The sequence below is a fragment of the Drosophila sechellia genome, chromosome 2L (genome assembly GCF_004382195.2).
Source record: "Drosophila sechellia strain sech25 chromosome 2L, ASM438219v1, whole genome shotgun sequence".
NCBI classification, from domain to species: domain Eukaryota; kingdom Metazoa; phylum Arthropoda; class Insecta; order Diptera; family Drosophilidae; genus Drosophila; species Drosophila sechellia.
This window is the reverse complement of record NC_045949.1, coordinates 20,798,293-20,826,186: the sequence shown is the minus strand read 5'-3', so window position 1 is coordinate 20,826,186 and position 27,894 is coordinate 20,798,293. Positions and strand designations below refer to the sequence as shown.

The following is a 27,894-nucleotide window of genomic DNA, read 5'->3' as shown; positions in this document are numbered from 1 at the left end:
TCCTTTTATCTGTTTTTAAAGAATCTGGTATACCCTTAAGTTTAGTGATTAACGGGCATAAATAATGAAACAATATTGATTTTTCGCATTTTTATTACAAAATATTGCATGGACAATTTAATTCAATTGTATATCAATTATTGTTGAATTTTACTTATTAAATTTATTAAAAAGGAAAATGGAGTTTTAAATTTAATAAATGATGAATTTGTACGTAGCTAGAGCAAACATCACACTAAAGGAAAACTGTTTCACATTAAATATTGCGCTATTGGTTTATTCATTTACTTTAACTATTTAAGCAATGCACCAGAGGAAAAATTGAGTCACTTTGTGTATTCATACAGAATTACAAATTATAAATAGTTTCCGTGTGCTTTGCTTAGTAAAAAAAATATTTTTGATTTCAGTGGTCTTAATCAGTTAACTATGGTAAATGTATCGAAATTTATTTTAGCGCTTTATTTATAAATTAACATTTAACTAATTTCATTTATACTTATGGTTTACATTAACGGACAGAAGCGGTGTACGGTAGAAGAACACGATCAATATGAACTGAGATCCTCATGTTTCATAGATACAAATGATAAAGGAAAGTAAAGAATCAAATTTTTAATACAAAATCGGATGGAGAATTCTATTATATAGAAAGTTTAACAGAAAATGATTTTTAAACTGAAAGTGTTAGCAAAGCATATCCATAAACGATGTGTTGAAAATATGTTCCGACAACATATTTTTATTCATTAATTTGTCTTTTAATCTTTCTTTGAATACGAGTTTAGTATTTTGGAATTTTTTATTGCGTGTAATTTTTCTGGTGGGACAGGCATTTTTATAGTACGTACTCACATATAGACATATGCATACACATGCAAAGGACATATCAAACTAACTAGGCTATAAGCAAAAAGTATTCATGTTATAATGTTTTGTGTATTCAGGTGTTTTAAATCCTGTTGCAGGATTTTCTTCAGCTATTTAAGTCAGTGTTACATAATAATCATAAAATTCGTAATAATAAGGAAGAAATTAATACAAATTTAAAACTCCAATATAAAATTATACATTTAATTGATGTATGTAGTTGTGGTTTTTTATGCAACAAACAGCATAACTGGAATAGTCTTAGCCAACCAGTGATGGCGATTTCGAGTGGTCTTTTGCTTTATAATAGTTTGCAGACATATCTCGCTGAATATTCATGTATGTAGACATGTGTGAAATTGCACTAAAACTAAACGCTACAACATTTAAACATTGGATACATTCATTCGTCTTCTAGTAATGAATATATAGATATATTATCAAAAATTTTAGTAGCTCTTCCTCAACCCAATTCAGCTTTTTATTTAAAATACATTAAATATTTTCTTATATAAGAAAATATTATAATGGTGCTACCTGTTGTAACTAAATTTTCTTCTCTGCCTTTGTGATTTTTATTTTTCCCCTTCTATAATAGTAAAAGTAATTTTTAAATAAATTTGTTTAGTCTTTTCATTTTCCATGTGTGCTTTAGTTAACACTATACATACGTCAAATATGTATAAATAGCAAAATCAATATATACTTTTTTTACTGAAACTTTAGCCGACAACAACAGCGATCTGTGGCTCTGCACATGGCTCATATCAAAATATATATTGGTGTAAAAATTTGGCAATCTTGCTCTTGGATTTAATCTCGACCAGTGGGCCTGATGTGACTGCTATCGTGGCTTTGGTTTTTAGGCACATGATTTCAGAACTTACAATAAGGATCTTATCTCTAGAATATATATATATCTAATACTAAATATGTAAAACTTGTTTTGCCAATGGTAAAAGATTTCCGTCTTAGTTATCAATTGTCAATGCTCTCCGCGCAAAAGCTCCATTAGCAAATTGAAATCAGCTCCATCGCGAGTCTTGATCGTCAACATCTCCTTGCCAAGCTGTTGAAAATCATATTATAAGTCATCTGGTAATAATATTTGCATATTACTATGGACGGCAGTCCACATAGTGACGAATCGACTACTATATAATACATATAAAAAATATTTAAAAGTTCTAGTTAAAAAAGAGCTTTGATTGACCCCTCATTTGTTGAAATCCGATTCTCCGTTCAATATATATGTTTTTTAAACAAGATTTTGGGAAATTTTTTAAAATGAGCATTTTTGTCGTTTTATATTTCTGTCTATTTGTCTATGTGAAATCCTGATAACTGACATTATCTACAACTTATTCGGAACGCTTTAATAGAAAATAAGAGGGTAGGTACGAGTACATATTTTGATAGAGCGAGAATGAGTACATTATAGATACTGTATTTTCTTAGTTGAATAGAAAATCGGTCTAAAAACTTTTGTATGTTGATCTCGTAACAGGCATTGGGTTTGGATATGTACATCTCGATCCACACTCAATACTCACCTGGCACGTTCGCTGCAAATCAGGGATGCGTAGCAAAAGCTCCCCAAACTTTGACGGCGTGTCGGGATAATGTGCCAGTGTGTAAGCTTGCAAGCTCTGTAATGCTTTTTCCTGACACTCGCGCACCTTTACCGCCTCCTGTAACTCTGTCGTATCTAAGATGGCAAATATTTTTGGTTAACTAAACTAGTAATATATTTATATTTTACCTGACTGCAACAGCACAATAACTTTCATGGCAACATATTCGTAGCGATCAACGCGCAATCGCCTTAGGTGATCTGTTAGGTTGAGCATCCGTTCAATGCAAGTCTGAATCAAATACAGTGGGGTTAGGGCTTAAAGATACATTTCTAAACCGGTTACTCGTAGACTAAAAGGTTATACCAGATTCGTTGAAATGTATGTAACAGGTTGAAGGAAGCGTTTCCGACCATATAAAGTATATATATTCTTGATCAGGACCAATAGCCGAGTCAATCAGGCCATGCCCGTCTGCCCGTCTTAGGAAGTATAGAAGCTAAAAGGTTGAAATTAAGCATACAGATTCTAGAGACATTCCATAAACCAGAGTCTAGTTTTCGGGCCCATGTTGCCACGCCCACTCCAACGCCCACAAACCGCATAAATTTGTTTTAATTTTATTATTTCTTATCCCAATTTCTACCGATATTTCTAAAAATATTAATATTTTTCGTTTACACTTCCAGCTGAGTAACGGCTATCTGATAGTCAGGGAACTCGACTGTAGCATTCTCTATTGTTTAAACTTGATTCGTATAAGAAGAATTCGTATAAGAAGACATTTCAAATCCATTGAAAAAATATAACATATAAGAGAAAGGACTTCTAACCCTTTAACGTACAAATATATATAAATCAAGCCGAGTCGATCTGGCCATGTCCGCGATTTGCGTTTTGTGGGTACTAGAGTGGTAGTGGCCAAACTTTGACTTATCGAAAAAAAAATGCATGAAATATAGAAAGATGAAAAAATGAATCACCAAATTTTTCAGAAGTGTGAAAGTAAACGTTTTGGGCGGTAATCTTCTGAAGCAAATATGTGTTGTGTTTGCGTTACTAAATTCTGCATGCTTAATCTTAATCATGGGGTCGCGAGCGCTGCCTGATACCTGTTAAATATTTTTCAACCAATCTATTAAATCGTTTTACTGCGCATGTAATATAAATAAGTATATGTATAAAAAGTTATAAAAATTAATTTATTTTTTATCTAGTTGAGTAAAAATGTTATATCAATTAAATAGGTATATCCGACCTAAATTTTATCTGACAGTTTTTGTCAACGCATAAACAAGTTATGTATTCAAAGTTCGCATAAACTTACCTGCAAGCCATTTGATTTGGCCTGCGATAGGGTTATCTTCCTGCCTTGTGACATTTTAATCTCTCCAGGAGTATCAATTGATCTAAAACAGCAGGAGAAGAGCAACAGCTCGCACCACGAGTTAATGAGCAAGCAGATTTGGTCATCGATCTGGAATGTTAGGCATGGTGGTTAACAAAACTTGATGGATCTGAAATTAAGTCATACGAACCGAAATGTTCTTAAAAAGCGGCAAGCTCTTGCACCATTTGACGATCTTATAAAGACGGTGATCAGCCACGTTGCAGAGATGAGCGATTAGATCAGGATTGGCATTCTCGCCATTGGACGAGAGACCAGCACTAGCCAGTAGTGGATTGGTAAGTTGTGCATGGGCGCCTGAGGATGTGGCTGACGATGACGACGAAGAAGACCTGCCAGAGTCGAATGCGGACAATGGTTGGTTGATGCGGGCCAGCTCTGCATCGGTATACTGCCACAGATGCTCTACATCCATGATTTCCTGAATGGGTCGAGAAAAAATTGAAAATATGGACTAATAGAATTTGGTGCACGAATAAATTTCTTGTTAAAATATTTCCTTATTCACAATAATTGTTTCTGTTATTGTGTTAGCTTTAAAAAATGTCAACTTGTAGAGCACCCCATATATAATAAGTTTAATAATTAAATAAAAAACAATGTATTTTGTATTTGCACCGGTGCAAGTTTGTATTACCTGCAGTAGTGGTGGTACGCTTCCCGTTCGGAGGCTTTGCTTGCCCGTCTCCCCCATCTCTTCCGACTTGACCGATGTTTCTCCCAAATTAGGGCTGGCTGGAAGAGAGGAAGAGCAGGGAATGGGTACACCACCAAAGCCATTTAGTTGATGTAGTCGCTGGTGCGGTTGCTGCTGACTTGCCACTGCTGCTGCGGCGGCAGCTGCTGCCGCTTGATCAGGACTAAGCAGCGGACTGAGCATTGAGTTGGGCAGCGTGTAGGAGCACTGGTATGTGGAGCGGCCGCCACGGGTTCGATCCTCCCGAATCGCTTCTAGTTTCATTCCCTTCTGCAGACACTTCTCGAAGCGGCAGGCGGGACATTTCTTGCGCGTGGAGATGCTGACCTGACATGGTCCACCACGGACGCACACGTAGTTCTTGCGGTTTTGCACGGTGCGCTTGAAGAAGCCCTTGCAAGACTCGCAGGAGAAAATCCCGTAATGAAATCCGCTGATCTTGTCACCGCAGATGGGGCAGGGCGAGTTGATCAACTGCTGACGTGATATGCCCGCCGGAGATGCGGGGTGCGAAGATCCTAAGCCCACTGTATCCAGATTGCTAGAGTCCATACTCAGGTTCTGCGCCTCCTGCACACTGGACGACGCAGTGGATGCGGCTTCCACCTTCATCTGGCGGTAAAGACCATGGTGGTTCCCATAGAGCGTGCCGGCGGGTGGGGCATGACGCGCTTGAATGGGCGAGTGCGTGGGACTGAATTCGGAGCTATAGCTGTAGCAGCTACTGTGCGAGGCGTCGCTGTTGTTGCGGCTCAGAGACGGAGTGTAGGGGGCGTGGCGCGACGTCAGAGGCGACTGCGAGGGGGAGCTGTGCGTGTAGACGGAATGTATGGCGGAGTCGGGACTGGGATTCGTGGGCAGTGGTAGGTGGCCTCCACTGCTGGACTTGCTACGTGCAGCCAGTAGTGGCGAATTGTCTCCCAGAGGCGGTTCGAACTTGAGATTGATCGGATCACTTTGAGTCGGGGCCAATTTTAATTTTGTGGCAGCGTGATGTTGTGTGTTGGACTGGGGGTAACACTTTCCTTGAATCTGCATCTCGCCTGCAATGTTCTCTAGCTCGGTTTTTATCGGTTGTAGTGCGCAGTAGGGTTGTGGGGGTGCAACAGCAGGGACCGCCTCACTCTTAATTGTGGGCTCCATTTCCATCAGCTCTTCGCCCCCGTTGACCTCAGTATCGCTCAGCTCGCCCTCCCAGGACATTGGACGAGGACCATTTTTGTCCGCCGCCGTCCTTCGCCGAACCTTCAAGTTCCCAATACTCGCCAGCTCCTCCTCCGAGTCGGACTCCCTATGATTTGATTGTCCACTGAGTGGAATGCGCAAGCTACCGTGAACGTAGTTAGCAATAACCGGCACCATGTTTCCGTTGGGTGACGGTAGTTCGTCTAGTTCGCACTTGATGTTTGTCACGGACACGTTGTGCCGGGAGCCAGTGGCTCCGGCTCCTCCGGCGGAGCTTCCCAAAGTGGTCGTCGTAGTCGCGACTGTGGTGTTGCACATGTTGACCGGTATTTGATAGCCGCTGCTTCCTCCAATAGGACCACTTTGCTGCTCCGCTTTGATGCTGGACATGTTTGGCATCTTGTTTAATTACCGATTTCTTATATTTTATTTATTTATCAAAGACTATTTCTCAGTTGTGCAATTTGTAAAAGTTTGAGAGGTGTCGTTGATGCAGTTCCATTGTGTCGTAAAACTTGAAAAATCAAACGAATTGTAAAAGGTATATTAACTTTCAATCATCGATAAGTAGTTGTAGGGGAAAGAGATAAATTAAAAGCTAAAATGGGTGGCTATTTATAATTTAGTGTGCCATTTTTAATAAAGCATATTAAAAAAATATAATTCAAAAGACCTTAATACCCATTGTTTGGCGAAAAAAGCTTACAGTAAACATTATTAGGCCTCTCAAGATCATTAAAATAGCTATAGGTAGAATGTTATAGTCTAGTTTTTCGATTAAGTTAGTCAGGATTAATGTGTTAATTAGGGCCTAATACTTGGTTGGATAACCTTTGTTACCCAGCACAGCCTTACACCCAAGCGGCATGGAGTCCACCAGGTCCTAGCAACTTTTGGGAGGAATTTTTACCATGCATCCTTCACAACTTCCCAAAGCTGAGCCTTAGACGTTTGGGAGTTTATCGTCACATATTGTTTAATGCCCCCCTACAGGTTTTCCATAGGGTTTAAATCGGAAGATTGTGCTGATTGTAATCTGGGATCGAAAAAGACAGAAGAGATTGACAAAAAAAAAATAGAAAATTATGAATTGTTCATTAAAAGAAAACTGCCGGAGTGTAACAGACAACTAGACCGATTTATTTCCAAACATACTAAGTGGATGGCGTCTAAGATAATAATTCTTGTTATGGAAGACGCCGAAACTTATCTTACCAAAATGCAGGAGGAAGATTAAAAAGGAAACTGGCATCCAATCTGGCAAGTGAAATTGATCACAGCACAAATCTTTTGATTCATGCATCAACTGTTTTTGCTAGAAAAGAATGCGGGAGGGACGTTGCCTTTGTTATTAAAGAAACATTACAAACACCAGAATTTCCAAGCGGATCGATGCAAATTCAATGGCAAAAACCAACTCCTCTTTCACCAGATGAAGCTTTAGCTTATCTCCTGGAAAACACGTTGACAAAACATCAATATATAAGCACCAGGCTTTTAAATAAAAGCCATAACAACGACATATATCCGCCCTGTAGTGAAGTGATCGAAGCAAAATTACAGTGCCGACCATAGGGTGTAGAAGTAATAGAAAATACTGCTCAAGTGCTATTGCAAAATCTCTTGGATCATACAGCGCTAAGATTAATTAAGTTGCAATCTGATGTTTTCAAGCAATTTCCAGATATCTTTAAAATCAAATTCATTTGCAGATACGAATTTGATGGGACAACTGGTCATAGTGCTTAAAAGCAGAAATTTGAATCTGAAGCACTTGGCACACCAATTTCTGATCAATCTTTATTTGTAACTTCTGTCATACCCATACAAATTATAGAATCGTTTAATCGGCATATCTGAATTAATAGAGCACCGCTATTCCGTCTATTCGATTTTGCAGGCCTCTAAAAATTGAGTTGATAAAGGATGATGCACAAAAATCAGTTAGATAATCAAATTAATATTCTTACGCCATTCACTTATATGTACATAAATGTGATGAAACTCGTGACATAGAAGTTACCTATGAAATGCATATGACACTTATAGATGAAAAGTCCTAAACGTTTGCACCAAAAGTAAAAGTTTTACAATTTGGGGTAAGTCCACTACATGCTTGGATCCGAGATAAAAAAGTGGCATATAAAAGGAGATTTCAAGGTTAAAATGAGTATCCGAAAAAAAAAATATCCATGAGGAACTGTGGAGAGAAATTGGCCTTCGAGTAAGCATGCCGCAGCAGAATGGCAGCGGCAATAGCAATGATGGTAATACGACAAGAAGAGCTTTCGCAAGTACCAAATTCTCGTCGATAACCAACTTCAACGAAAATCTTTTGAAAAAGTTCTACATTATTTTAATAGCAATATGGTACAACTATTTTATTTATTCCGACAAATTCCTTTCTTTTTGCGATATAACTTTTCAATTATATATGCAAACATATCCATGGTATCCTATGTCACCAACGATCCATAAAGTACTGGTCCAGGTTTGATTTTGTTGTAACGAACTATGCATCGATCTTTTATATTTGTGGTTTTACGTATAACACCACGGTTTCCGGGCTTTCATTCATATTTAATGGCATTGGATACCACTTTGGTGTTCATTCAAGGTTTTTTGAATATCTTTAAATGTTTTTCATTCCTTTTTTAGCTTAAGAAAATACATTTTTTTTCTCCTGGGAGCATTGTTGTCCTCTACCCTATAAAATTAAATTTTTTTTTAAATCATTGCCCTTTTAAATATACGAATTAACTTAACCAAAATCACTTTTTAGAAAATATTGATAATTTCGGGACTTTACGTTTACGGTTCTAATGAACAGTCCAAATATTGTGAATTTGCTCAAGAATGTAAAGAAAGAAGGTAACATGCCTGTTACTCGTAGAGTATGTAACAGAGAATGTAACAGGCAGAAGGAAGCGTTTCCGACTATGTAAAGTATATATATTCTTGATCAGGATCAATAGCAGAGTCGATCTAGCCATGTCCGTCTGTACGTATTAACGTCAAAATCTCAGGAACTATAAAAGCTAGATGGTTGAGGATACATACATATTCTAGAGACACAGACGCAGCGCAAGTTCGTTGACTCATTTTGACACGCCAACTCTAACGCCCACAAACCGCCCAACACTGCCTCGCACACAAAGTAGAAAAAAAATGTATTATTATATTTGTCGCATTACGAATGTATTTTGACCACTGTACGTGTCTGTCATATTATTAGCATGGTTTGACCACTGTGCTTGCAAGACGCAGCTGCGCAATGAGTTTGGTATATCGTGAGGACATTCATAGAATTTGACTACAACGTAGAATATGACTGGCGCCAAAGTACCGTTACGAGTGAGGCGACGGCGTTGTCGCGCTGTCGCCAAGTGTAGTCCAGCTAGCGTGTGTAAAGGATAGATCGATGCGTAGAAAATACGATCAGTTGCATACAGTTACAAGTTGATTTGTCAACATGGAAGATCAGGCGCAAGAAAATGCCAACGCTGCGACATCAGAAGTGGGATCTGCTTGCCTACAAATATCACCGATGCATACCTGGCAGCTTTACAAGTGCAAAACAACAACCTAGTGGAGATCATCAAAAATATGCAGACACCAAAGGCATCGGCAACTGATGAAAAGGGAAAACATATAACTCTCCCAAAGTTTCATCCTGAGGGAGCTGGTGCAGATGCCTCAGCTTGGTGTACAACAGTGGATCTCATTTTGCTGATAAAATACCCGAAGGTAGCAGCCTGATGATAACTTTAAGTAAGGCGCTAGAGGGAAGTGCATCACAATGGCTGTCCCAAATATGCTTTGCTGGCACCACATGGCCACAATTTAAAGAACTCTTCGTTCAACGCTTCGTTGGCATCGAAACGTCTGCTGCCACACTGATGAAAATTTTGAGCGGGCGACCAAAGTCTGGAGAAAGTTACACCGAATATGGAAGCCGAATCGTCACCTTACTTATGTCCACATTTAAATCTATTGATCTGGAGGAAATTGCGGTCGTGCTCGGCAGAGGTCACAAAATCAAGGAAGAAGTCACAACGGAAGTTCAACGCAAGGATCAAAAGACCGATTAACAGTCAAATGTTTCAAATGCGACGAGCTTGGGCACTTCGCATCCGCCTGTCCAAAAGGACGATCACGGGAAACGATCAAGTAACCGAGAAACGTGTTGACATCTGTACTGTAGCTCCATCATCAGGAATAGTAAGAAGTTCAACCGGTGAGTCCGTTCCATACTATTTTTGATTCTATATTGAAAGAGGGATTACCGGATGTGTTCATGGAAGGATGAATTAGTGGTGTTGTGCTTATGAGTGGTATAGGTAACTGCTTCGTTACATGCACGATGCAAATTCTAGCTACGTAAAGATTTGTAATTTTAATTTTATAAATAAAAAAGATTCAATATAAGAAAAAAGATTCAATGTAGGCGACCATGTCTTGCTCAAGAGTGAAGAGCGGCATCAAACAAAGCTAAACTCAAGGTTTGGGGGCCATATGTAATGGCGGAAAAGCTTGATGGCGACCGATATGTGTTGAGATCTTTGACAAGCAAGAGAACGTATAGTAGGCCCACGAATAGTTATGGTCGATGCCTGTTGAGGTAGACGCAGACCAATGCGAGAGATCGCCGACTGAGGCACTCGTAGAGACCATAGACTCTGAGTTAATTATTCACAAGGCTACAACTATGAGGGTCCGGAGGGACCATGACGCATGAGGATGCGTGAGATCGTTGCAAGGAGTGCAGCAAGAGCCTGACAGTGTGACAAATTAGAGACAAAACAGAGAGAATGGTAAGGTAAAGAATGAAAAAAAGAAAGAAGTGTGGCAAGAGATACGATTACTGTTTGATCAAACGAAATGAAGTCATAAAATGTAAATTGCTAAGAAAAGTTTGAGCAAGGCAAGGGATGCCGATATGTTATTTGATAAAAATGTTTCGGATATTGATGAAATATTACGTTGAGTTAAAGATTGAAATAATGAAGTGAAGTTGAGAAATATAAGGAAAGCAACGAGAGGGCGACGTGAATTAGTCTGGTTTGAACGATCGAAGGGACAACACGCAGGAGACTTGCTGTGCTAATCAATATGGAGCGATCCTGTTACATAAAATTGACAATAAACCTCATGTTGTTGAGTATTACAGGACGTAAATTTGTAGTATATACTGACTGTAATTATTTAAAGGCCAGCCGCACAAAACTAGGTTTAACACCGAGGGTGCATAGATGGTGGGCGTTTTTACAGGCATTTGATTTCGAAGTAGAGTATAGAAAAGGCGAGCGAATGGCGCATGTGGATTTTCTCTCTCGAAATCCAGTGCTTGAACGACAGAAAGGTATGAATAAGATTTCAGAGTTACGAATCAATTTGACCGAGGTATCTGATAACTGGTTGGTTTCAAAACAACAGCGAGATACTAAGATACAAGATATAATTGTAAAGTTAAAGAATAATGAGTTACGTTATTATGCATCTTGGATGGGAAAAGACGCTGGACAAAGTCTATTGTTATTATCGGTTCGAAAATATGTCTAAATGTGTGCGTGGATTCGTAGAAGATTGCATTACATGTAAAGTTTCTAAGCCACTAGCTAAACAGGCTAAAAAGTGCAGGCTGGGCTGCATCCTATTCCTAAAATAGAAGCCGAGTCTAGTCAGAGATCATGGCAGGATGCGTTGGCTGAAGAGCAGCTAGCAATGAATGGCACGATTAATCGTGTGACTAAGTTTAGCCCTTTGGAATTATTGATTGGTAAAGAAGCTCGACCTTTTGGCTTGTTGCCGCTAAACGAAAATAACGATGATGAGGTAGAAATAGAAAATTTGAAAAAGGAGGCTAAAAAGAACATGAAAGCTCAAGCAGAATACGATAAAGATGAGTTATGTAAAGACAGGGGCAGCACGATAGGAGTTGTGTCTGTTGCCCAATAGAGAAACTGAAGACCGCACCATAGCAGAAGAGACTTGTTATGGCGGGGGTCGTTTTTGTAAAAGGAACTACACAAAATATAAGTTCAGTTTGTGTAAACGGAACTACACAAAATATAAGTTCAGTTTGTGTAAAAGGAACTACACAAAATATAAGTTCAGTATGTGTAAAAGGAACTACACAAAATATAAGTTAATTATGTGTAAAAGGAACTACAATAAAGATAAGTTTATTATGTGTAAAAGGAACTACACAAAAGATAAGTTAATTATTTGTAAAAGGAACTACAAAATTTGGTTTATTTAAAAGATTAAGAGAAAAATGTGTTAAAGGAATTACACGAATGGTATGATTTATTAAATTTAAATTATGTTACGATAATTTTAAATTTTTAATCTTATTTGAATCAGAAATAGATTGAATGGAAATAATTCTATGAAATATCCAGAGAGTCTTTGAATCCTGAAGTATTATCACTTATGTGGTAGATTTATGACAACACACGAGGACGTGTATTATGTCAGGAAGGCCGTGTCGCATTACGAATGTATTTTGACCACTGTACGTGTCTGTCATATTATTAGCATGGTTTGACCACTGTGCTTGCAAGACGCAGCTGCGCAATGAGTTTGGTATATCGTGAGGACATTCATAGAATTTGACTACAACGTAGAATATGACTGGCGCCAAAGTACCGTTACGAGTGAGGCGACGGCGTTGTCGCGCTGTCGCCAAGTGTAGTCCAGCTAGCGTGTGTAAAGGATAGATCGATGCGTAGAAAATACGATCAGTTGCATACAGACGATCGCGCACGCCGGTTGGAATTCGCTTCACTCAAAAAGTTGATTTGTCAACATGGAAGATCAGGCGCAAGAAAATGCCAACGCTGCGACATATTTATTTAATTCTATCGGTATACCAAAAACCCTTTGGCCACGTTTCTTCTCAAACCTACAAAACGGTCACGGCCACACTTTTAAATAATTTTTAAATTTTGTCCCATTTCACTCCATAATTTCTATCGATACCAGAAACATTTTGAAATTTCGCGTTCGCATTCCCAGTAGCTGATTAACGAATTAACCATTCTCTCTTGTTTAATAATAAATAGTCTAGGTTGTTAGTATTTCGGCTACTTCTCAAAACCTAAAGCGCCTAGCAACAAAAAGAAAGGCCGATAATGGAATGTTGAGAGCCCCGACAACAATAAGGTTAATGCCACCTACTGCCACCCTTTCTAGCGATCTTTGCCGACCATATAATGACACTTCGGTAAGTTGGGTTCACTCACGAGCCGCCCTAAAAGAACCGCTCATAAACGTATGAGCATGTGGGGTTTTTGGTTCATTTAGTTCTTATCAGCCCTACTAGTTCCCTTTTGCTCGCTTGCAGCTCTCCATCTCTCTTCTTCCTTGTCTATCTGTCTCGCTCTGCGCATATACAGCAGCTTAAGAAATATATACAAATCTTCGACAATGGCCAACAACGAAAAATGTCATCGACCCGCGTCGATGGAGCGGCGAAGCAATGGAGCAATCGGCCAAGCGAAAGAGTCACATGGTAGATGGGATAAAATTATAATAAATTTAAGGTACAATAACCCACCGACAAGCAGTAGTGACCCCGGATTTTTGTGATAAATGTAGTATTTACAATTATATTATATAAAATAAAACCTGAGGTTACTTTGATTAGAGAGAATACTGCAAATAGGATAGCGAGTAAGATAGGCATGCATAAGTGCCTTATAACTTCTTAATTACAATGGCTTGATAGCTTTGGTCACTGATCAAAAATATACACAACGTAGCTTTTACATAGTACATAGCTTTCAACGAATGGAATGAAGCTGCACAGAAAAAACTAAATTGTACTTGATTAAAGTAAGTGCGTACTAATTCAACAAGATCTGAGCTTAAGGTGACTATTAAGTCTCATAAATTTTGTACTCAAACAAACCATCACATCAGAGATGTTAAAGTGCACTGAATGCTTGGTAACTTAATAAACGGTGTAGTGTGTTCCAGGAACCAATTCTAATAAATCAAAATACTAAAATATATTCTTTCCCCTCGCTAAAATTGTTTAGCGAAGACAAAAACCCACGCACTGCACAAAGACAAAATCGAGATAGCGACAGAGAGGGACATTAAAAAAAAGACCGCTGGGGAAGAGAGAGTGAACGAGTAAAAAGCGACGCGCAGAATAAGCAAAGGACGACCTTCAAATAATGTTGAATTTTGTACGCAAACGACCTTGCACAAACCAACAACAACCATAGCGACGACGGCGGCGGCGAAGCAAACCACGAAGAAGAAGACGCAGCACCGAAGTCAGCTCCACACACACCCGCGAGAGACACACATACACAAAGTAAAACGTACACATGCGCTGCCGGCACACAAAAGATGGGGCAGACAGAGAAGAGAGATGGCGAGAGAGCGCTTAGCGCTCGCTATCTTTTTTTGGGGTTTAAGAAAGAACAGAAATACTCTTGATGATGTATGTATACATGTGCGAAATTGGCAGAAAATAAAATAAGCAAAATTGTCTTTCCATATACATGCATATGTTTGTATATGCATACAAATATGATTAAAGAAAGAGGAATAAGATTGACTCTCAGCTAAAGTTGCGTGGGAGCGCCGCAAAGGAGCTTCGCCAGGGGACGGGAAAGGTGCAGGCAAAGGGTGAGCGGTCAGCACTCGCTTTATGCTGATTTTCGTACTCTGTCTTTCAGGAACTACTCGTGCATATGTATGTACACACATTCGTCAATACTCATGATGATGGCCCGACAAATGCAGCCAACCATGGTTTCGATAATGGCTTCTCTTTTCGGCCTCTCGGTTTCCGGTTTTTACCCTTGTCCCTCTCGTAGTTGTATCCCGAGGATAGAACTGTACCCATACAGATGGGGCCTCGTTGTTGTTGCTCACGAATTAAGAGCACCATCGGGCGGAAGTGTTGTTACACTTGGAGCTTGTTGTTCATGCAGCGGTACCGATTGATGGAACCCAAATATAATTGAGCGATTCCTGGTGTAGCATTGGGTCTTGCACAGGAGAAAATGACTTTAAAAGCCATGCGACCGCATGTACATAAGTGCATGCACGTATTGGAAGAAAAGATGCATTTTTATTGACCAATATTGCACGCCCATCTACATATAACACTAAGACCAAATTCCAAAAAAAGCCGCGGAGCCATAAAAATTGACGAAAGATCTATGATTCACTACATCAATCGTAGTATCTTGCTGAGCTATGTACATAAAGCTTAGTAACCAGTACGGCATTCCAGAACTCAGGAATTCGAGCTCAGTAAAACCCGCCCACAACGTTCGTTGTTTGTTGTTTATTGATTTTTTTTTCAGGGTCTGACTTTGACAGCACGTCGAAAGCAACTTCAACTCCGCGGATAACTCCTCATAGCGTTGTGCTAAAAGGGGTTGACCTTGGGTTTTTTTTTTTTTTTTGTATTCTTTTTGTGTTTGCGGAAATGTGTTCCCTCAAAATTAAAATGGCGTACTCATCGGACCTCTTCTGAGTTTGTGTTTTGTGTGGGGGGAAGTTCATGTCAATAATATCCATGACATTGACATGCTTTGTGGAGCACAAGCTTCGGGGGTAGGACTTCTCGTTTATTTTCTCCCTTACAACTTCGGTCCTCTTCAGTGGGGGTGGTTAATGTCCTTGTGGGCGTCGGATTTTGCCCACTAAATGGGAAGTTGGTTTTAATTATGCGTAACATAAAAGCGGTAAGCACGGCGACTGGGGTTGGTGGGTTGTTGTAATGGAGGACAACGACACCCTACATAAATAGGGAGAGCATCGGAAGTGGCCAGATTCTGTCGATGGCTTATAACCTAATTTATTGCTTAACTTTAAGTTAGCTTGTGGGGAAAAGCAAGTTTACTAATTCGTGCCAACCGATTCGATGTAAAAAAGTTCAGTTCGTTATTTAAGGAGGTCGAAAAGAAATACGCCTTTGAAAATCGAATGATACCGTATTATTAGTATAATCATATTAGATATATTAAAAATCAATTATCTAAGTAAAATCAATTATCACAAAGCTGCCGAAAATATCTGGTGCAGCTGCAGTAAGAATTACCTCCTAGGATATATGTGCTGCTCGGACACACTGAGCTGTCACAGATACAGATACGGTTACACGCACCTTTCGCCAATTGACAAAATAGAGCCAGGCTTAGTCTATGATTATGGCTTAGAAACAAACCAATATCTGGTTTGCTTAAGACCAGGTATATGTATTTATATGGGCACAACAATGGCAATGAGGCAACATTTTGCGAGTTTAACGGGCTTTTGATTAATCACCGCGACTGGGTTTGTAAAGGGGCCAAGACAAGGCGAACGCCGGCAAGTCATTAGCATAATGTGCATCAGAAGTTGGCTTGCGGAAAATGGCAAAAAAAATTGCAAAATTGTGCTGTAAGAGCCAACAGGTTAGACATGACACAGAAGTACGCTGTAGGGCAACTGAACGCCTTACATTTTCAATGCACAATTAAATAGGGTAGCGTATAAATACAGTGTTGCTTCAATTTCAGTTGCAAGGATGCATATTCACGTTTTACACAAATAATTCAACTCTCTGAGCCAAGTATGACTGAAACCAAAACCTTTTTATCTGCTAGTAAGGGGTACAGCGTTATAAGTTCTCAAAGTAAAAATACATTCGCAAACAACTAAAGTAACTTGGTTTTCAACAGGTGCGTTTCTCATCAGAGATCAATATGGCCACTGTTGCCTTGTAATAGCTAAAATTTTAAAAATGGCGTACAAAGTATATAAAAAACCGGTACCAATGCAACAATACCACTGAAACCAATTTTTTAGAAAAGTGAAAAGTAAGTATTAAAGAAGAAATAACGTAGTGTTCCTTTCAATGGACTTTGAAGTGTTGACTTTTAACTAATCGACATTGGAGAAGAATAAGTACATAAAATTTATATTTTCACGATATCCAACGAAGAAGTCATCGGTTTGTTAGTGAAAAATCTTCCCTATGATTGGCTTAAATAATTACAATGGCAGTTAATTATATTCCCAGTGTACTTTGCAAGTAGTTCAAAAACGCAGTGAGCAAAGCGATCAAGTTTGGGCGCCTAGTACAGGAAACCAGAAGATAACTTTGTCAACGATGCGCCGTGAATAGCAACCAGCGCCTGACCAACCTAACGACCTAGACGTATTCACACATAGTGTCTGGAAGCCCGCACCTCCAGCATGACTCCACCTCATTGCGGAGGTGTCCTGAGGGATTCGGATAGCCGTAAAGGCAGGTATCTGTCGTCCGCGTAGCAATTACAGTTTACCGTTCGACAAGCAGGAAGCGTTATGCATTCACATTTGTATTATTTTTTGATTTATCATTAGTGTTTATTTGCATTGTTAGGAGTGGTGCACATTTTCCCCGCTTTCCGCATGCAGAGGATTTTTGCACATCCATTTTCCGTCATCTGCGGCTTTATCAGTACTGAGACCTTCACTGAATCGCCATAATAGAGCTCCGCACACTATCAGTATCAATAAAAGATAACTGAAACTGGAGTGAGAAATCGTATTTCTCACGAAAGTTTATTTATAGAACTTGCCTTAGTATTTTTGTTAACTTGTTTGCAGCTGTCGACGCTGTTTCGACAAAATTAAGCTCGTTGCGAATAGTGTGAATAGATACGGGCATTTTATCAAAAGTAGGCCGGCAAATCAGATTACGCTTACGGACCGATATCATCCAGCAGAGCTCTTAGTCGGCGCTAATCCCCTTCCTGGGTTAATTAGTTTTTTAAACATAAGCCCGACTCGATCAGAAGTGACCGCTGCATACCGCTGACTTACGTTGCTACAACGTAAAATTAAAATGTGGTATCTGTAAGCGTATTTAAATAATATATTAAATTATGAATTTGTTTCAAAATATATGGGCTTCGCCGCCATGGCGCATGCTGCCACAATTATTGGCAGAAGTTTTTTATTTGCGTTTATTTATTTAAGATCTGTCCGAGTGGACCATAACTAAATGGTTTGGCGGGTGACATTGACATAAGGAGATACTACATGTATTTGGGGGCGGTATTTTAATTTATTGGTTATTGTTGTGGTATATAAAGGGGGAGTTTCCTCATTAGACGTCTGCTGGTTTGGTTGTTGTCTATTAGGTTTATTGGCGAGGTGATTGGGGTGGTTCTCGATCCTTTTCAAGTATCTCTCGCTGAGCCTGGAGACTTCGTCAGCGACTGATGGGCTTCCAAGTTCTTTGAGTATTGCTGTTTTCGTGGTGGGGATGCGCGTTTGAGTCAATTCTCAAGCACCTGTTCAGGAACCGCTGTATTCTGAGGAGGTTTGACTGGCTAGTGGTAGAAGTGACGGATCAATTTTTTCTACATATGCGCAAATATCCTAATGCCTTATGTGTGCGGTGAAGCAAACATATTTCTTCAGACAATTGATTATTATATGATTATTATATTGATTATATTTCAAAATTTTTATTTAGACGGCATTTAAACTTATCCTAGCCAGTTGTCCTACAAAGCATTCAATATTTCAGCGAAACATTGAACAGGCTTTGAAAAGCTTGAAGGCCCGAGTCTGCTGATGCATCGTCTACCGCCAGGTAAAGAAAACATTTCTTGCGTGCTTGCTCGTGGAACAGCAGCGACACTCCCTAAAGACCGCCCACCGGCACCGTGACGCACAGAATACGTGTCGCACGTTGACTTCTTTTACTTTTCTAAGCCCCAACACCAGCTACCAACTACTTTGGGCTTGTCTTGAGTTTGCCTCTCTCCTCATTTTAGTAGTTGGCCTGCTGAGCCCTCGGAACTCGTTTCACCAGATGTTGTTGCTGCTGGGTGGGCATTGCAGTTGCCACTGGCTGAGAATCTGAATACGACTTTGCTGGAGCGGCTGCGTGCGTTTAATTAATATCGAAAGCCAGATCGACGAAGCATACTTATGTACATACATATGTATTTACGTACGCAAGGCCAGCCAAAATAAAAAATAACACAGATACTGCTGAATACAGAATTCCGCAACACTGGCATGTTGTTGTGGGACAAGGTGGTTGCGATTCGTCGTTGGTGCTGAGCTACACTCCACTCTGCAGGCGTGTTGGAACTCAACCGCCGAGTAACCAACTAGTTTGCGCCTATTGAGCTTAAGCCAAGTTTCCAGGCTGTTTTTGGCAGTATGCAATTTATGGTGTTTCTATGCAGTAAACGACAAACCGTAACGACTTCTTGTCACTTAACCATTATAGTGGGATCAAAGATAGCGTCATTCAAATTATAATAACAATAACATTAACATTACTATAAAACAGTAAAAAATTACTCACAACCATCGTTTCAGTTACAATAATGTAATAATAATTAGAGATGACAAAATTAATATATGTACACATTTATCTCGCAGTTTTCTGGGACTTTTTTGCACGTTAAAAGATAATACACAACGTGGAGTTGAAGAAAATAAATCTCTATTCGATATGATTTTAAAAATTTAATGTATGTATATCATGTATATATATATATGTATATCATTAATTTAAATGCACAGTGAGAGACAACGAATCCCGAATATTTTTGATTCACTTCATATTATTGCAATTTAAGCTTAAGGACTAACATTGTATGGCTACAAAACTACATGATTGGAATAAGGGAGCTCCTCTCGGCCGTTGAAGTCTCTATCACTGCATTCCAAACTTGTGATCAAAATTTTAAGTTTGCCCAATTCTCAAGATGCAAGGTTTGAAGATTGACACAAATCGTTTACAATAATTCTTCCATCCATTAATAATTTATTGGTATCGAAAAGTCCCGTTAAACCATTCGCATTGGCCCTGTGCTCTGGCTCCCCTCCTCGCTTTTTCTCCCATTGCCTCTGCCCTTTATCTCTCACTCTCTCGGTCGGCTAGACTCAGTTTGTCAACAGCAGCATGCGCGTACCTCCCCATCTTCTGCTCCTTCTTTAGCTGCAGTGGTATGTGTGTGTGTGCATGCGCTTCTAACCCCTCTTACAGTTCTTCTTTCTTCCCTATTACATTTTCGGGCAAGGTCATCGCGAGATAAAGTCAACGGCCGCCAATGACCCTTCTCTCTCTGTCTTCTATCTCTCCGCTGACAAGGCTACGAATCAAAGAAGTTGGAAGGGGGCGGAGGAAGGTGGGTAAGCAAAGGCAGTCAGCATGACGTGTTTTTACTGTTCTTAGTGGCTCCGGCTCTCTCGAATTTCAACTTCGTGCCTTCCGCTTCTTCCTCACATTTGCTTTTATTTGAGTTTGAGTTCTTACGTCTTGGCAACAAGTCGTCGTGCTACTTCTTCTCTTGCTAAGGTTTGAACGTGTTTGGTCTTTCCTTTGTTTGCTTCATTTGACTCTTATTGCCCCATCTTCTCTTCTTCATTATGTGCCTCGTCTCTTCTTCTTGATGTCTTGTTTTCCCCGCATACAATGATCTCTTTCTGCCTGTTTTCGAGCTTCTTTGTTATTTTTGTTAGATGTTCTTTATCGCGAAGTTTAGTTAGTTCCGAATTCAGTTAAATTATAATGTGGAACCGCTGGGATATCGATCTTGTAGAAACAACAAATTGGTTCCTCGAAGACCATAAAGGCATACCAAACTTACAGGAGTCGTCAAAAGTTTTTCGAAAAATATAATTAGAGTATATTTAACATCCCGTAAAACAGCTTACACGTCTTTAAACAAATATTCCCTAGAACTATATGTACATCTGTATGTACATATGTACATACGCATGTGTTTACCTAATGGCATGAAATCATTGACTATTAACACATTTAAAGGTGATTTAAAAGGGTTTGGAATTTCGATAGGTTTAATAATATAATTAACTTTAATTTAAGAGGGCCTATTGGAACCTGCGTTTTAAACACCAAACGTGTAACTTTTATACGGGCCGGCGAACGGACATAGGCACATCGTCTCTGCTATTCGGAAAAACTGTCTTCCTTTTTTCAACGAATCTCTAGTTTACCTATTTTCCATTAAAATTATTTCCCATTTACGACCCTGCGACACGGATTACTTACGAAATACGTACAATGATGAAATTTTAATTTACATACATATGTATGTATTTTATGTTGCTGTGTTCATGTTCATGACTCCGACCAAGCTGTATTTTGAACAGCACTTTTTATATTGAAAACATTTAAGCACTTATTGATAATATTGTCCAATAAAATAAACACCAGTTTATGAACAGCAAAGAACGTTCATATACCTGTTAATCTGCAATCGACAACGGTAGTTTTTTAAGGCTTCGGCTATCGCACACTTTCGAATGTATAATTTCCGTGATAATTTCTTCTGTAAACATTCTAGCACTCATACGGACAGACAGGACCGGATCAAATCGGATAGTGATTTTGATCAAGAAATTTTTGATTATGATTAGAAATTTTTAAAAATAAAAAGAAACAAAACCTTTAAAACAAAGTGTGTGGTGTGACAGTTTTTACCATTATTCGCCCCAATGCTTTCAAACTAACTCGTACTCGCTTCAAGACTCTTCATGCGGAATATTAGCTTCCCCCAAAAAAACGTATGGCTTTAATATCACTCGATACTCTGAATGCGGGACTTGAAAAATGCCCAGTACCTTTAAAAATAACTAAAAAGAAAGGTACAAAGAGATGAAACACGTTTTTGCGAGGAACCATTGATGGTAAGGCAGAAGTAAGTGGATCAAATCAAAAACCACAACAGAGAGGACTGAAGAAAATGCAAAGCAAACGAGGGCCAACTAAAGATACTGTGAAAATTGCTGGAAAAGATTTATATTCTACAAGTCCAATAATTAATTTGTTACTTATAATTAATATTTGGCCAAGATATTGCATACAAGAAACTTTCTGTATAACCAATTAGTGTAGATACACTTAATCGCATAGTCAAAATCCCAAATTGTAGGTAGCCCAGGCGTCTTCAGCTGATGGACGGCGGTAATATTTAAGTGGTTAGTCATCAGACAGAAGTATTTAGAGAAGCAAAATAACGCAGAAAAAGGAATGGAGAAGATCCCCAGATAGGTTCAATGTTTCCTTAGACCCGGATGAGACTGCCTCTAAGTCGCATTCGAATAGATTTTTAACAAATTTTAGTGTCTGGTTTTTTGCGTACTCGCGGAAGAAACTTTCAAGCTGTCTTGCCAGTCAAGAAGCCTAGCTTGAAGCTGAAAATCGAGTTTGAGTGAAATCCAAGATAAGGGGCTTTCAAAGACGCTTGTCTGTAGCCATACGCCAATCAATTTTTATCGTTCTGCCTTAATTTAATGGGATTTTTATCGATTTCTCGTTTTCAAACCAAAGTCGAGTCGAGACTGATACCAACAGAAAAGTCAGGCAGCTTCTTTTTATTCATTAAGTTATTCTCTATTCTTTGCATAAATAAACTCTGCTAATGGTCATAAATTTCGGCTGACCAGGCCTTTATGATGTTGAACCCCTTTTGCGATGCTCCCAAGGATATATTAGGTGACCTTCAGTGGTATAAATGAATAAAAATGATTTTTTTTTATATTTTGTAGACTCTACGCCCAGCAATTGAATTGACCGACGATTCAAAGGTGTTGATCATTTAAATTACATAGTCTTCAGCGACTATAGGAAAGTCAAAAATTGAGTGCCAATCTTTATTACTCGTAGAGGAAAAGGGTATTCAAGGTTCTTTGAAAAGTATGTAACAGGCATAACAATGCGTTTTCGACCATATAAAGTATATACATAAATATTTTCTTGATCAGGGTCAATCCGAATCGAACTGGCCATGTCCGTCTGTCCGAATGAACGCCTTAATCTCAGAACCTAAAAAAAAAAAAAAATAGAATGTTGAGATTAAACTTGCAGCTTTCAGAGACATAGACGCAGCGCAAGTTGATTTTCAAATATTTTCACGCTCACTCTAACGCCCACAAACCGCTAAAAATTGACACGACCACACTTAGAAAACGTTTTGAATTTTCTTCTTTCAATTGTTTGAGTTGTCCATTTCTATCGGTATTCCAATAAACTAGAGCCAAGCTTCTTCTTACACCTACACAACGGTCACTCAATTTGTTATTTTAACCCAGAAAAATTAGGAGTACCAGGTATCTGATCATAGTCAGGGAACTCGATTATAGCATTTCCTTTGTTTTTTGTAAATGTTTAATTACATTTTTTTTTTAATATCATGAAATCTCATGTCTATACATTTTTGAATAATAGAATTAAGAGGAGACGTTTGAGAGTCAAGAGCAAAGGTGGAATTTCCATTTCTTTCGCAATCCTTTTAGCTGAGTATATATATATGAGGTATATGATATTCGATTCGATGATGGGTCTTTTTGTTAAGTTAATTTATTTCAGAATCGAAATTGTTGTTTGTGCCATTCGTGCTTGGTAAAGGCAAATTTAAAATTCGAAAATTACGAAAAAATTCGGACAAATAATACAATTTTCCTGATATTCTTATCCAAGGCTAAACAAATTCTATATAATACAGCGTAATATGATTGATAAGCAATTTAAAACTTATCAACGAGGTAACATTCCTTTTCGGTTGGCTACAAAAGTTCAACAGCAGTCCGAAAATGCTGCCAATAGTTGCACAATCTTCAACAACAGTGGGTTGCTGCAAATGCAACCGCAGCAGCAGCAACATTTAGGCAACATGTTTCTCGGCTTTTTTCTAAGCCCCGCTTCACCTTCCACCGTCTGCTGAAAAGTGGCGAGTAAAGACAAGAAATCGGCCAAAGTGATCATGTTTATATAGACACGTATGTATAGACAAACCAAAAACGACAAAGGCTGCATACACACGACGGCTTGCGAACCAATGGCTGCACAGTTGTAGCAATCGGAAAAGTTGCCAGTTGCAAAAATCAAACAAAATGGCACAATTGAAACGAGAGGGCAACAGCAACGACAGGCAACTGCAGCAAATGGCTAAAAGCAGCAAGTAAAAACAAATGCATCCAGCCACCCCCGTCTCACTGCCCGCAGTTAATTATGGAGCTTATTATCAAGATACTTCAATAAGGCCACTTTCGGGAGGTCCATTAGGTTTTGATAGTAATACTAGTATGTTTTTATTACCCATTCATATTTCACTCGAGACATCACAAAGATAGAAACCTTTAAATGCACTTTCACACTTAAACCTTGGACTACTTCTATAGCTTACTGTAAGGATAAGAAAGACTTTTATCTTAGCTCTCAGAGCACATGGGGATACATACATACATAAGTAAGCATGTCTGATGTTAAAGTTTAACAAAAAAAAAGTGCCGCTAATAATTATTAAAATTGTAAATTGTAATATTCTCTCCGGTTTAGAAAGAGTGGAATGCATATATTTTTATAATCTTTTTTCCTCGGAGTTCTTGGCGAGGTTACAACAAGGGAAACCTGCTGCCATGTTTTTGTACCTTTCAGTTGTATTTTTTACCGTAGACAATGGAACAAAGCAAACCAGTTCTCGCTACTTTCGCAGTTTGCTTGCTAGAATAAGAGAACAATTATGGTGAGGAGGTCAATGCTGCAATTGTTAACTGCTAATTAGCAGCCAGAGTCAAAGCCTGGGAGATAGACAGCATGTATCAATTTATGTATTGCAAGTGGGTGGTGCGCTGTCGAGGGAGAGGCCCGGATGGCCGGAGTGGGTATCGAGGCGGTTGGAACACCCGAACTCATATTCGAAAACCGGTTAACAGCTGGCAGCCAACTGACGAAAGAATGGCTTTGACGATATTCTTAAAAACAAGTCAAAGACTTTACGAGTCTCAGATATTAAGGCGTATGGGTTGGGTTAATATGAATATGTGCATGCACGAAAACAGTCGCCAGAAGTACTTTTTTTTTTTTTTGCAGAATTGGAGACCAGGCTTACCACTCAAGCCTGATAATTTATTGCCTTCTTCCACTCATTGCGTTTGTACGCATGGGCAAATCGCTAAATCAGTTGCCAGCCCTTGTAACCGCATCTCGGCGGCAGAATCGTCCGCCTTCAGCCAGAGTTATGACCCCGAAAGCTGTAAATTAACCTTTGAGGCCGCGAACATTTAAAAGGAGTTCAAAAACATAAACCAGCGTCCGTAGTGGATAATCCGGAGCCAATCAACTTCCAAACTCGCGGTCAACCTTCGGACAGACTGAATCCCAGCTTACAAAATAAAAAGAGTTGAACGGTAAGAAGGCACGGTAAGAACGGCTGATAGACACAAAAACCGCAAGCGACGCAGTCAAAATAATAATGAGCCCGACATTTAAAATGGTTTATGAGACAGCCCCTTCTGCGGCTCCTCGAAAGCAGAAGACTTGGCCCAGCCGCAGCCTCATCAGCAGCGTTGTCAGCCGTAGAATTGGCGATTCTTCGATTTTTCTGGGTCAATCACCACGCGAAAGCAGAAAGAGCTGAAGACTGGGCCCAAGAAATGTGTAGAAGAGCTAGAGTTCAAAACGTGTCTTGGCCGTACTATTCAGACATGCATTGCCTACCAACCCTCCGATTCTCCCAGATCGAGACCGTCTCTGTTCTCCACTTCTTCGAGTCGTTGTCGAAACAATTTCCGGCGGCTGCACCGAGAAAAATATAACAATAAGTCCGTTGATCCGAAATACAAGCGAGTCTATACAGAGTCAATTCGGGAAGCTTAAAGTTTTCTAGAACCGAACATAGCACATGTTTAATTAAATCCTTTATGGCATCCTTTTTGCGCTTTCAGAGCTAGTAGACCTAAATGTCAAAATAATGAGCCGGCCAAGTTCAGGGCATAAAGCCTCTGCCACATGAAAGTAGTTCAAGTGCTCAACGACCCCGTTACATTTCACTGCTTATGAATTGGAAGTGGCCCGGATTGCCAACTTTGACTCTGTATTAGCGGGTTAGGAATATTAAGCGCTTAAATTGGGCGCCTTGATATACATAATTCTTGGATCTTTGAATTTAAAGCACAAAGGAATATTAAAGCACTTAAAAAAATGTTAATTTTCACAGCCCTTATATTGCCCAGTTTTCACAAGTTTTCTTTTGAAATCACATCAAATTATATCATGAGCAATTATGGGAACATTTTGTTTTTAAGAAAAGGAGATTATCTTACCATTTAAAAATAAGTAAAAGTATTCCAATTGTCCCTTTCTCAGTCTATCAAGATTGTTGTGTATTTCCGTTGCTGTGTTGATAAGATTTGTCACCCAAAAGCCAGTTGGGATTTCACGTTGTACTCGTTTTGTTCGACTCACATTCTAGTCACATTTTCATAAAGAATTTGTTTAATTTGTTTGCGTATAACATTTCTTGTGCAATATGTGCCCGACTGGAAGCCACTCAATGCCAATCGAGGAAAAAATTGCACGACAAATATCGGATTTTTCACCTGTGAATTAATAACGGTAAATTACTCATCCAGCGGTGCGGCGGGAGCACTTGTATGGGTTAACAAGCGAGCAAGCAAGGCAGCGAATTGACAATAAAATAAACAAAATGCAGCCGCGAAAAATCGACGAAACTTGTTGAAGCTGAAAACGCGGAAACTGTTGCAAGCGAATCGAAACCAGAAAAACTTTTCTGCACACTCTGCCCAATCAGAACCAACACTCGCTCTCCTCTCCCACACACACAACCCCAGCACTCTACACGCACAGGTTCTGCTCTTGCACTTGCCCCTTTCTACTGCTTTCTTTGAGTCTTGGGTTTTATTTTATACGACTGCGGCGCTCTTGTTTCGTTTTCCTCACCTTTCGTAGAGTTTATTGACATTTTCAGTGTTCGCTTTGTGCGCTGCTTTCTTCGTGCGCAATCTCTTTTTTTCTCTCGCCAGTCTGTTCGCTCTTTCTCTCTTTCCCTTTCTTCTCCCCGCTCACAACACTTGCTTTTTTGTTTACAATGGAACGCTCGCACACACACACTGGTATTAGGGCCTCTCACGCGCACACAGTATAACCTTCAATTTTAACCTTAACCTTTGCCGGAATTAGCATTTGCTTTGGTTCTCTGCTGCAGCTTTAAATCCCAATCAATGCCTTTGCACTGCTGGTGTCGTTAAAAATCCACATTCACCTCGACGCCTTTTTCACACACCCATACACGCAGCCACGAACGACCTTTGCGGTGTGAGCGAGACAACCCGCCACAAAAAACTCCACTGCTGCTCTCGTTCACCCGTGCTGACGGCGAAATGGTTTTCAAATTAAGTACATACATATGTTCTAATCACTTATTCACGGATTTAACTACACTTGCCACTGTCGGCGCTACCACTCTTTTTCACTCACAGCATGAACGGTGTTTTCCGCTCGAATCCGATTCCACAACCTCTCGAGCGATCACACGACGCAACACAGTCCCGCTCGCGATGAAATAGCAAAATGTTTGTTTTGTTAGTGGCGCTCTCGGTCTGTTAGCGAGCGTTGCCACCTTTCGGCGAGCTGTTGGTGGACACTGCCACTTTACGAGCAAAGGTCTGATAGCGGGACGAAATACGTCAAGGCAGCGACGGTGGGTTACTAGGAAATTTGGAACGGTGGTCTTAAGACGTACTGGTCTTTTATATTTTATTTGTTTTTAAATTGTCGCCTTTTTACTAATAAACTAATTTAACCATCCTGATAATCCGAAGTGAGGTCAAATAAGAAGTTTGACAACAAATGTTCATCAAGGGAAAATACGCCGACACTATTCGAGTTTTTTGTATTCGTTAACCGGGAAAGAAAACTTTAAATTCGTTCGCACTTTATCGATAGTTTATTGCTATTGTGAGTCCACTTTGTAAGTTAATTTATTACAGACTGATAAACGATTGACTTTTGTTAGTGGTTTAAATCTATAATAGTAGTTAGTTCATTGTATTTGAAATTACTCGACAATTTATAATTTAGATGGCTTCCAGGAAATAACTAACTACCATATTCTTCAAAAAGTGTTTTTAAATTTTTCTATAAATAAATAAGAACTGTATTAATTATGTAAATAATGTTAATCAGAATACAGTATAAACACACATTAATAAGACGCAAATTAGGAAATACCTTTGTCTCAGATTGATTTTCCAAACGGGACACGTTTGGTAATATCAAATCCTTATATTCTAGACGAAACACGCTAGTCAACACATAAAGCTAAGTGTTTTTATAACCGTTACTCGTACAGTAAACGGTTTTACTA

The 27,894-nt window shown here is 39.3% G+C and overlaps 1 protein-coding gene and 1 long non-coding RNA gene across 3 annotated transcripts; one reads left to right on the top strand and one right to left on the bottom strand.

Annotated features, from left to right (window-relative positions):
* Positions 1 to 75: 75 nt before the first annotated feature.
* Positions 76 to 27,109, bottom strand: LOC6618266 (nuclear hormone receptor FTZ-F1 beta). Of its 2 annotated transcripts, XM_032715377.1 has the most exons (9): positions 27,006 to 27,109; positions 25,832 to 26,107; positions 6,645 to 6,770; positions 4,490 to 6,248; positions 3,983 to 4,273; positions 3,772 to 3,921; positions 2,633 to 2,735; positions 2,424 to 2,578; positions 76 to 1,939 (listed from the first exon to the last, which is right to left on the bottom strand). In XM_032715377.1, the coding sequence occupies exons 4-9, from the start codon at positions 6,131 to 6,133 to the stop codon at positions 1,856 to 1,858; spliced, it is 2,427 nt and encodes an 808-aa protein (XP_032571268.1). In that variant the 5' UTR covers positions 6,134 to 6,248; positions 6,645 to 6,770; positions 25,832 to 26,107; positions 27,006 to 27,109; the 3' UTR covers positions 76 to 1,855. The 2 variants fall into 2 exon arrangements, with proteins under 2 accessions (XP_032571268.1, XP_002042539.1); XM_002042503.2 differs by lacking the exon at positions 6,645 to 6,770.
* Positions 12,419 to 13,754, top strand: LOC116800436. Its single transcript, XR_004361383.1, has 3 exons — positions 12,419 to 12,603; positions 12,802 to 12,962; positions 13,083 to 13,754. It is a non-coding gene; the product is annotated as an uncharacterized LOC116800436 (long non-coding RNA).
* Positions 27,110 to 27,894: the final 785 nt, after the last annotated feature.